Raw genomic sequence first — 11,274 nt, forward strand, 5'->3', positions numbered from 1 at the left:
CAGCCAATCATAAAATGGTTGCAAAACTGTTGTGCTCTGATTGGTTGGATCGAATGACAATTAGGATTAAATCTAATAACTTATAAAGATTTAATAACTATTTTGAGCCTTTCTTTTCAGCTAAACTTCTCTTCAGCTAAACTATCCCTCTCTTTTTTCTTTTCTTTTTCTTCGACATGTAAAGAAAAAAAAGTTAAACCGTGCAGTTCAGTTGGAAAAAACAGACCTATTTCTTTGGCAGTTTGTCCCAGTTTGTCCCAGTTTGTCCTCCTATGAAAACGTGACTTTAAACTTGGGACGATCGTCGCGCCGCTTCTGACGTATCTCAGTTTCAGCGTGATCACGTCGACGGTCAGTGTATATGTACATATGCATTACCTGCCGCACGCGTATCTATGATTACTCCAGTTTACATACGCGCACCACTCCCGCTACTGCGTGTTCGCGATTTTTGTGAGATTCCCGACGTAAGACGGAACTTGGAGCGTCGCCGGAATATCGACAAGTTCATATCGACGAGCGAGTGATGGGGGACGCAGCGATGAACGTCGCAAAAGAAGGATGGCTCCAAAAACGCGGTACTGCCATAATATTTACGTTTTGCCTAATGTTTACCGGAGCCCGGAGCTTCGACTGCTCCGACTGTCCTAAGCTCCTCCCTACGTAGTTACGCACGAGCGTATGTCACGCGCGGGCTCGGTGTCACGAACACGTGCCGCTGCTTGTCGTCGAACGCACTGCAGAAGAGAAGATAATGTCAAATTACTTCTTACGAAATTATTTACGAATTGTCCATTCCGTCCGTTCCAACGCGGAACATCAATGGAAGGTCCATGATGAAATCTCATTTTCATGTCTTAAGCAAAGACGGAATATCGCTTTTACACTTTTGTAGAAGTTAAAAGTCTATCCTGTTTTCGTATTATTTTAAAAACAATAGCAATATACAACTTTGTAGCACAGTGGATAAAACACGAAAGCGACAAAACGTCTTGGAAAAAATTAGATTAGATTAGACCCTTTAATAAAAAATCATGTTTAATATAATTTTTTTCCATTTTATTTCTATTTTCTTTCCTTTTTTATTTTTATTTTATTTATTACATATATTAAATGGAAATTTTATAATGTCCTTGTAGTAAGATTTGAGCAGTAATTTAAACAAGAAAGTTCAAACATTTAAATATTTTTGAAGTTGAATTCTCTCAATCAAATATATGTAGAATTAAAATGCATATAATTTCTTATAGGAGAACACATTAAAAATTGGAGATCACGATATTTTGTCTTGAGAGATGATGGTACACTGGTTGGATTCAAGGCAAAACCTGATCCACAGATGGCTACGCAAACATCTACCCAGCCATTAAATAATTTTACAGTGCGTGGGTGCCAAATAATGTCAGTGGACAGACCTAAACCCTATACATTTGTTATCAGAGGCCTCCAGTGGACAACTGTAATCGAAAGGACATTTCATGTGGAAACAGAGCAAGAAAGGGAAGACTGGGTAGCAGCAATCAGGTTTGATTTTAACAGCAATCCTTCAAGCTCCAAAATGTTGAATTCTTTGATGCTCTGTTTTTCAATGTTTATCTAACCCTCTTCTTCATATTTTCTTGCAGATATGTAGCAGATAGATTAGCAAATGAAGAAAATCAACAACAAGAACAACCACAAATGCAACAATCTTCTTCCTCAGAGGATGTTGATATGGAATCGTCAGTAGGTGCTAGGTCTGATTCTTGTAGTTCCTTAGGTGTTGTATCTTCTGATATAGACGGTGGTAGTATCGACGAATTATCAGCAAAGTTCAGTGTCCAAGGAACTTCAAGTAGTAAAAGTACCGGTAAAAAGAAAGTAGTAAGTTTTTAAACTTTGTATTTTTAATTATTTAGCTAAATCATTTTTTCTGAAAAATGCATTACTCAGTTATAAATTATACTATTATGATACATGCATAAATACTATTTATTTCTATAAATGTACATATAATGCAAAGTATTAAATATACGAAAAATGAATACAAAAATTAACTTTTTTTTAAATCAATTTATTTAAAGATAATTTTATTCATAATTTCTGTTCATGTTTGTTTCAGACATTGGAAAATTTTGAATTTTTAAAAGTTTTGGGGAAAGGAACGTTTGGAAAGGTAATTCTTTGTAGAGAAAAAGCGACAGGACATTTATACGCTATTAAAATTTTACGAAAGGAGGTTATTATCCGTAAAGATGAAGTGGCACATACACTTACTGAAAACAGAGTATTACGTACTACTAATCATCCTTTTTTAATCGTATGTAAAATACTGCTTAATGTATACATTATTAGATATTTTTCCCAATTTTATAATTGGTAGGATAAAAGCTGTCTGTTTCAAATTATAATATTATAAACATATTCGTAAATTTTCAGTCTTTGAAATACAGTTTTCAAACGGCGGACAGGTTGTGTTTTGTTATGGAATATGTTAATGGTGGCGAATTATTTTTCCATTTGAGTCGATCACGGGTATTTGGCGAAGATCGTACTCGATTTTATGGCGCAGAGATTATATCGGCTTTAGGTTACTTGCACTCGCAAGGCATTATATACCGTGATCTCAAACTGGAAAATCTCCTCTTGGATAAAGATGGGCATATTAAAATTGCTGACTTTGGTTTGTGCAAAGAGGACATTACATATGGTTTGTATTACTCACAAACTGAAAGATAAATTAAAATTAATAAAGTGTTAAATAAGAATTTTCATGAAATTAATTATATAATCATAGGAAGAACAACAAAGACATTTTGCGGAACACCAGAGTATTTGGCACCTGAAGTACTTGAAGATAACGATTATGGACGAGCTGTAGATTGGTGGGGTGTAGGTGTAGTCATGTATGAAATGATGTGTGGTCGATTACCTTTTTATAACAAAGATCATGAAAAGCTATTTACGCTTATTTTATTGGAAGAAGTAAGATTTCCTAGGACGATTAGCAATGAAGCAAGAGAGATGCTTGGTGGTAAATATTACAAACTTCAATGATTACAAACGTGTTTAAATGAAAAAAAAAATATATATTTGTGCTATTTTTATAGGTTTATTAATAAAGGATCCGAGTAAAAGATTAGGCGGTGGACCTAATGATGCAAAGGACATCATGAATCATGCATTTTTCTCATGTATCAATTGGACAGATCTTGTCCAGAAGAAGATTCCTCCACCCTTTAAGCCGCAAGTGACTTCAGATATTGACACTCGATATTTTGATAGTGAATTTACCGGCGAAAGTGTTGAACTTACACCCCCAGATCAGGGCTGTTTGGGTAGTGGAGGGGGTTTGAATTCTATAGCAGAAGAACAAGAACATTTTCCCCAATTTTCATACCAGGAAAGTCATTCAGCAGCAACTTCTTCCATTGTTTCTATTAATCACTGACAGTGTCAAGTGTCTTGCTTAATTAATGTAATGAGATATGGTTCAATGCATGAAAAACTTCGAGCAAAAAAATTTAATTACAATATGTATCTGACGATTGTCTGCAAAGCTTGAAATTTTCTCAATAGGCAGATCAATCAAATTATCTTTCTTTATGATGCTTTTTTTTAATGCATCTTAAGAGATTGTCACATATCTCCAATGGCAAAATAATTAGATTTATGCGTATAAGTGTGCGCGCGCATATTACACCTATACACATAATTATTCATTAAAATTGTATATGGCAAAATGTATACTATAAGATTAGAATGAGATAGTATGAATAATATTTGCATATAGACTCGAAGGAATATGACAGGGATTAAATTACGTTCTTAATTGAATCGAGTTAACTAAAACTCCTTGAGACACGTATTGTGAATATTGAATAATTTTCTTGTCATCAAGGAACGTGCGATAATCGTAAGTATAATCTTTCATTTAACAAAAGCTGCACTTGACACTTTCCAACTTCATTATCACCGTTTATTATCTTATTTATGGAAGGGCAGTTCCTGATCTTTTTTTTAATTCAATAGATGACTGTTATGGCAGATGCCAAAAATAGAAAATTGCAACTGGCAAAGAGCTAACGAAAAAGATAATAGTTTATCCACTGTGAAAGTTAAATGTGTAGTATATCAGCTTTAATTGAATTATTGTATAAATTGGAGATCACTTTTTTAGAGTTATGAAAATTGTCATTATTATGACTAATATAATTGGAGATGTGCGAGTATTCGAAAATTCTGGGCTGTATAGAATTCGGAGCACTTATTCGAAACAAATGTTTGACTATTTTTGGAATTGTTTGGAAAAGGAAGTTGTTTAAAAGAAACTCGTGGCTTTTAAATATTTTCTACCTACGTTATTTCCTAACCATCAAAATACGTTAATTTAATAATAAATGCATGTATGTGTATAAAAAATATTAGAAATCAAATTCTTTATGTTTTTACTATTGCAATTGGATATTTTTTATTATTGAATCATAAGCTTAAAGTTAAGCACAATAGACATTCAATTCCATAGTTATCCAATACATCTTAAAATCTAAGAGATAAAAACTTTATAGAAGATCTATCGTATCTTTAACTTTATAACTTTTCTACTTTCATTGGATATTGGAAAAATTTTTAAATACCGTCCATTAACCATATAGTGCTATTCCTGATAAAAAAATTGAGTCGATAAGTATTAGGAAATTTTTTTTCTACAGTGCTTACTGAAGCAGTTATTATCGAGTAAATATAATCCAACATAAAACAATAATCTAAGACTAATACTGAAGAGCTTAAATTTCTGCCGACTTATTATAAATTTATTTTTATTGACATAAAAGATATTTTTTCTAACGTAAAATTCTTAAAAAACAATTGTCTAAAAGTAACGATTCTTGTTAATGAACTAAAGATATGTCGGAACATAATTTTAATTCCGGATAAAGGAATTTGAATTTTATAATAGTATTATTACAATCCCGAATAATAAAATGCAAGCTACTTTGGTTTTTAATAGGATAAAACAATATTCTTAAACTAATATTAAAAAATATTGTTTTATCCTATTAAAAACCAAAATAGCTTGCATTTTATTAGGATTGTAACAATATTATAAAATTCAAATATAAACTCAAATCTTTAACTGTTATGTTAAAATTGTGTTGTAATATAGTAATAGAATTAATTAAAAATTAAAATTATATTAACACATAATAGAAATTATTTTTATGTCAGTTTAGGTGTAATTTTAATTAACTAAATTATTATTATGAGACGTAATAAAAATTTAAAATTATGTCATATTATGTCATGACATAATTTTAATTCATAGAATTTTTGCTACGTCTTGACATAATTAAAATTCGTTGAATTATTATTATGTAACAAGTCGACAGCTAGAAATTTAAGCTCTTCAGTATTAGTCTTAGAATATCGTTTTATGTTGTTACAAGATAAAAAACATGTCGTTATTAGCGGTCGGTCTTTGAGAAATTAAAATTATTCCGCAACATATAATTATAAATGTCTATTATAATTTTAATTTGTATAATTATTATTATGTATTTAATTTGTATAATTATTATATTATCACGACATAATATTTATTCATTGACAAAGATCGTAATTTTTCGCTTTACATGTGAGGACATTGCGCGATAGCGGCGAAGTCAGCAGCGTAGCGGCGCGGCGAAGCGCTCACGCACACTACTAGGCGCGCGGCTTACGGACGTGCGTCCGTTTAAAGTACGATGTCAATTGGATTATCTTTACTCGATAATAACTGCTTCAGTAAGCACTGTAGAAGAAAATTTCCTAATACTTATCGACTCAATTTTTTATCAGGAATAGCGCTATATGCTTAGTTGGCGGTATTTAAGAAACACCCTGTATACCATATATTTGAAAGTAATTTTTTTTTTCATATATGCATACATAAATCATATTTCATGTTTTTTATTGTCTGCAAATCTACATTCTTTTAGATAATCTCAAAATTTTTAATGATTAATCATAAGGAAAAAGTAATTTTCAATAAAGATAATGATATATATGAAATTATACAATGAAATTAATTATTCATTACTTGTATTATCATAAAAATGAAACCAGACTCTAACGATATCAACATAGATTTGTGCATAATTGTGATCAAAGTGCCTATTAAACGATTACTCCCTAGTGCGAATAATATAATCATATTTGAATGCAAATATGAAAATATAGAATAATCATCAGTCACTATCTTATTTTACTTATCGGGGCTAAATACTTAATCTAGTATATCATTTAGATGAACTTACATGTTCAAGAACTCACTGATTTGAAACTTATAAATACTTAGGAAACGTAAAAGGTTCCAGTAATTTAATAAGTCATAGGTTTGAATATATGATAGCCACAATTAGAGCGATTGGAACAATTTGAATACAACAGCTCGAATGAGGCTATCCGAAATATAGTCATACGTGATATGCAGAACTTCGAAATACTCACATGTGTCTAATTATAATGAATTTTAAATTGGAAAAAATGTTTTCCTAAGAAACAGTCAAGGCTATTCGTTATATATCTTTATGTATCATTAAATAGTGATTAATTATGAGAGTTAGATGGAAATATGAAATCTTATACACTAATACTGTGTATATACACATATGTACATATACATATATATTTATATGTATATGTGTGTATATATTATTAAAACTATTATATATACTTATAATAATTATATATATGCATATATTTATATTTTAACAATTAAAGGATTATATTATACGTTTTTTGCATTTACTAATTTTTTACTCGCTCATACGTAAATATCACGCATTTTATTGATTATGTATACATTTCGACCATAGTATGACCGCTAAAATGTGTACCAAATTCGAATTACAATTATACGTATAATACACAGCCGAAGTAAAAAAAATTTCTTATTTACTTAACAATATAATTCGATAAATGTTTCTTTTTAACGTCGCTACTTTGGTTTGTAGTATGGCGCTAATTAAAATTATTGTTACATTAATTTATAGGAAAAGCTTCTACATACTGTGGTAAAGGTTTCTTTTTCACGAGCCAAACTCTGTCTAAAACAGCACCATCCTTATCATCGGATACCTATTATTAAGTAGAAATAGTTTATAATTTGACAAAAAAAATCACATTTCCGGAGTTTATGATATTTATGTCATACCTGTTCTAGATATAAATGAGTTTTGTTGAACGCCTTCATTCTTGTATATCCATAATCTGAGCTACGATATGCGGACCATGCCGGTGGATTTGAAATAAATTTCTCTCGACCTTCTTTACAACCAGCTGATCCAGTAACTATGTGTACAGGTGCTTTGTAATTTGTATATGGTTCTGTGTAACTACCATTGTACACCTACGAGAATAATTTCCAACTTATTAGCAAGCGAATATTTTTCTTAAAATAAACTTAATAAACAACATTTACTTGAAAATTATACATAGGCCACAGCCTTTCGTAACTATGTTCATGCGCCCAGATTTCTAAATCTACTTTATGTTTGAAAAACAGATCTTCCAATCCAAACCAATTTAAAAATGGCAATCCAACTCTAACTAGACTTTGATGGTTAGTACAATCGTCTGCATTTTTATTACTGCAATACATTGGTCTATGTCCAAATGTTACTATCCATGGACGTTGAGCTCTGTAATCATAATTCTGTGTCAAGCATTATTATATTGTATTATGATTTAATTGATAACGTACCTTGTTTCAGGTTTATTAGCTTCTCGTAAGTCTTTATCCAACCATTCATATTGTTTAATCATTTGTTTTATGCCATAATTCATAAAATAATAAGCTTCAGTTTCTATAGCTACAAAATGTACAGGACCTATATTAAAGCTATACCACAAACCTTCTGAATCACCTGGCATAGTAAATCGAGCTCTGGAAGATTATTAAAAAAATGAGATTAAACCATTTGACCGATATATGAAATATCGATAGCAAATTGCAAATGATCGAACAAGTACTTGGACTATTTCACAATTTACTGCTAATGCTGAAAATCTATAACGTACATGATATAAACTAAATTTTCAGCGCAATGAATTTTAGAATACAACTTCAAATAAGGAAGACTAGAAACAAACGTAACAGATGCAAAAACACATAAACAAATATATCGCGATTGAAATTGTTAATTGTTTTTATTCTTGTTAAAGCATTCCATCTTATGGCCCGATAGAGTACTTACGGTACTCAATTTATCTGTTACGTTCATCCCGTGTTACTCTTGTTTCTGATCTTTCCTACCTATAATTGCTAAAATTATATTTCTCTTCGTGATTGCCAGGTACAGTCATGTATGGTATATAAGCGGCCACGGATTCAATTTGCTGCATAAACTCATCTCCTACACGTGCATCTTCTGTATTCATGTCATAAGCGAAATCACCAACATGAATGGCAGTGTCATATAAACCACGCTCTGTTTCTTCTTGCAATCGTGACAAACTCTGTGCATTTTCATTACCCATATCACCAAAGATAACTATTTGTGGTGACCAATCTAGAGAGTCCTCAGGTGTGGTTCTCATATAAAATACATTTGACCATCCATAACGGCTACCACAATGATATACTGACAATGAATAGTCAAACGTTCATTATTAGTGCAATAACAATTGAGAATAATTAGTAGCAAACAATAAAACACATGAGATATATCTTACTGTATTTGCTGTTGGGCGTTAAATTTTTTAGCCATACTCTGTGGATATATTGTTTTCGTTTTGCTTCACCACCATCGACGAAAAGAGTAGAATTTCCTTCAGCTCGCAGAATAAAACCACCTATACCATACTCCACTATTGACTCTTTTGTATCATTTTTTGTGCTCCAAGTGACAACAATGTCGTGAATGTTATCTGAAAGAATATTGAGAGCATATATTAATTATTCATTTTAATAAGCAAGTATAAAGATGTTTATATATAAACACTTAGATATCATTTCTCAATATTATATTTTTTAAAGCATGATTTAAAAAATATTACATCATATATCTAGAGACATGGTAGTGTCTCTGTGCTGAGACAAACACAGCGTCATGGCACAAGACATTTACATATTAATATCATAAAACTCACCACCATAGGAAAGATGCACAGCTTCTGGCTGATAATGTATCACAGTAACAGATGCAGCAGATAAGAAAGATAGGATCACGAACGTAATATGCCAAAGCATCTTGCTTCTATAGATTCGAAACAGCATCAGATGATGTGCATCAATTGATCATGACGCTGCAGAAACTAACAGAAACAAAACAAGGGAATTAATTTGTGTTTCAATCAAACAATTGCATGTGTTGCTAAATGTATCGTACCTGCTGATTCAGCGCGTTCTATTCTGCCTGTGTCACACAAAGGAACAACAAATTAAAACAACTGAGGTTTATATATTAAAAATAACGTATAACCGTATGTTATCGTCAAAAGCGTAGCATTATCAAACGTATTATCGTTTCGACTCCCACTAGTTCCACCTTATTTGTCAATTGTTATCTGTCAATTGTCTATATTATCTATATGACTGTCAGCTGTCAGGCTTGTAGAACAAGATCAGCCAATGACGAGCGCTCACGCCAAATGCGCACGACGATTGGCTGTAGACGCTGCAGGTAATGTTGGCGGGAGATATTTGCATTCAACTTCATATCATTATAGGGTATGTAACTCTATTCATTGCAAAAATGTCTTTGGTTCGTTGTAACTACACTATATTAAACTTTTTATATATTTACAGTGAAAGTATATATAATTACATATTGAAGAGAAAAGAAGAAAAAATAAAACGAAAAGTTCAACTATGAAGAATAACCTCCTGCTTTCTGAAAAAATTCTACGCTCTTTATGTTAATCGCGGTGAGTTAACCTCTTCAGAGATAATTGACATTTATGTACATATTATACATACATATAATGCAATATTTTAAAAATATCAACGACGAAAAGAAAATTAGAAAGACTTTAAAGTAATTTTATAATTTTATTTTAATTTTTACAGATTTTGAATTAAAATATTATAAAATATTATAAAATATTAATTTAAAAATATATGTTTCTGAAAAGATTAATAATTACTAGTTTTCTTTTCTACATTTTATATAAAAAATGATTTGAATTATTGTAAAACATGATTTTTTAAACTTAAATGTTTCTTTACTTTAAAAAATTTCTAAATTATATTGTCTTTCTTCTGCATATATTACATTACAAAGTAGCTTACGTTGCAAAATGACAGGGTGTTAGTTAAGTATGTTACCATACTCAACAGAGCGATTCTTTGGTTTATTTCAAGTAAAAAAGTCCATATAAACATGTGTCCTAAACGGCTTAGTTTCCGAAATAAAACAATTTGAACATGTAGTAATAATCTGTTTATTTGAAAGAAATACAGCTTGAACTAATCAAAAACTAGTCAAAAACAGAAAAACAAAAACAGGCTTCAGTTCTTCTGATGAAATAAAACAATTAGATGAATTGTTGAAAATGTCCACCTTGCGATTTTAATGGACTGAAACAATTCGGCCTGAAAACGTATGTACAAGCTAACTGACCCGCAGCAACATCAGAACTGAAGTCTATTTTTGAGTTTGTGTCACTTTGTTTACGGTTGTGCGAATGGTAACTCACGTGAAGCAAGGCATATTTATGCAGGAAGATATCTCCAACGCAATTTACCGTTTTGTCAAACATTTGCGAACATTCATCTGTATTTCGGAAACTAAGCCGTTTATATGGCCTTTTTTACTTGAAATAAACCAAAGAATCGCTCTGTTGAGTATGGCAACATACTTAACTAACACCCTGTATATGTATACTACCTTGTATGTATACTACCTTGTATGTATACTATCTTGATCAAAAAGTTCCCGGAATTACCACCAGATGATGCTCTGAGTCAGCTGATTTGAGTTCTGTTTTTTTGGTTAGGTTGCCACATCTATCATTGACATTTCCACCAAATGTTATCGCCATAGCTTGACATTCGTAAAAGTTACGCCGTCTTAAGTACATCTACCTCTGTACGTGTTTTCGATTTTTTACAGTTTTAAAAATAGAGTTGAATTTGCAACAATGAGTTTGTATTAAATTTTTTGACCAAGAACGAAACGAATACCATTCAACAGCCATCGAATTCACCCGATATGTCTCCCTGCGATTTTTTTCTGTTCGATCGAGTCAAAAAACCACTACTAAGAAGTAATGGAAAAATCGAAGACGGCTCTGATGGTTATACCGACAATA

General features: G+C 31.4%; 2 protein-coding genes across 3 annotated transcripts; one reads left to right on the forward strand and one right to left on the reverse strand.

Moving 5' to 3' along the window:
• The first annotated feature begins 301 nt into the window (after nucleotides 1-301).
• Akt (AKT serine/threonine protein kinase) lies at nucleotides 302-4,392 on the forward strand. Its single transcript, XM_018446966.1, has 7 exons — nucleotides 302-578; nucleotides 1,251-1,524; nucleotides 1,626-1,863; nucleotides 2,102-2,299; nucleotides 2,419-2,689; nucleotides 2,777-3,013; nucleotides 3,090-4,392. The coding sequence occupies exons 1-7, from the start codon at nucleotides 527-529 to the stop codon at nucleotides 3,428-3,430; spliced, it is 1,611 nt and encodes a 536-aa protein (XP_018302468.1). The 5' UTR covers nucleotides 302-526; the 3' UTR covers nucleotides 3,431-4,392.
• Nucleotides 4,393-6,785: 2,393 nt separating this feature from the next.
• Nucleotides 6,786-9,538, reverse strand: LOC108722068 (acid phosphatase type 7). Of its 2 annotated transcripts, none has more exons than XM_018446979.1 (8): nucleotides 9,351-9,538; nucleotides 9,112-9,267; nucleotides 8,695-8,889; nucleotides 8,276-8,603; nucleotides 7,724-7,906; nucleotides 7,442-7,661; nucleotides 7,175-7,369; nucleotides 6,786-7,098 (listed from the first exon to the last, which is right to left on the reverse strand). In XM_018446979.1, exons 2-8 carry the CDS (start codon nucleotides 9,236-9,238, stop codon nucleotides 7,003-7,005), a joined length of 1,344 nt encoding a protein of 447 aa, XP_018302481.1. In that variant the 5' UTR covers nucleotides 9,239-9,267; nucleotides 9,351-9,538; the 3' UTR covers nucleotides 6,786-7,002. The 2 variants fall into 2 exon arrangements, with proteins under 2 accessions (XP_018302481.1, XP_018302480.1); XM_018446978.1 differs by having other exon boundaries at nucleotides 9,112-9,276.
• Between the last annotated feature and the right edge of the window lie 1,736 nt (nucleotides 9,539-11,274).

The sequence above is a fragment of the Mycetomoellerius zeteki genome, unplaced genomic scaffold, assembly GCF_001594055.1.
Source record: "Mycetomoellerius zeteki isolate Tzet28-1 unplaced genomic scaffold, Tzet1.0 scaffold192, whole genome shotgun sequence".
Taxonomy (NCBI): Eukaryota; Metazoa; Arthropoda; class Insecta; order Hymenoptera; family Formicidae; genus Mycetomoellerius; species Mycetomoellerius zeteki.

Excerpts from the sequence above, each read along its gene's own strand:
- Akt (XM_018446966.1), top strand. The coding sequence starts at position 527 with ATGGGGGACGCAGCGATGAACGTCGCAAAAGAAGGATGGCTCCAAAAA. Across the intron at positions 1,525-1,625 it reads GACTGGGTAGCAGCAATCAG|ATATGTAGCAGATAGATTAG; the intron begins GTTTGATTTTAA and ends ATTTTCTTGCAG. Across the intron at positions 1,864-2,101 it reads GTACCGGTAAAAAGAAAGTA|ACATTGGAAAATTTTGAATT; the intron begins GTAAGTTTTTAA and ends TGTTTGTTTCAG.
- LOC108722068 (XM_018446979.1), bottom strand. The coding sequence starts at position 9,238 with ATGCTGTTTCGAATCTATAGAAGCAAGATGCTTTGGCATATTACGTTC. Across the intron at positions 8,604-8,694 it reads AACGCCCAACAGCAAATACA|TATATCATTGTGGTAGCCGT; the intron begins GTAAGATATATC and ends ATTCATTGTCAG. Across the intron at positions 7,907-8,275 it reads TATAATTTTAGCAATTATAG|AGCTCGATTTACTATGCCAG; the intron begins GTAGGAAAGATC and ends ATAATCTTCCAG.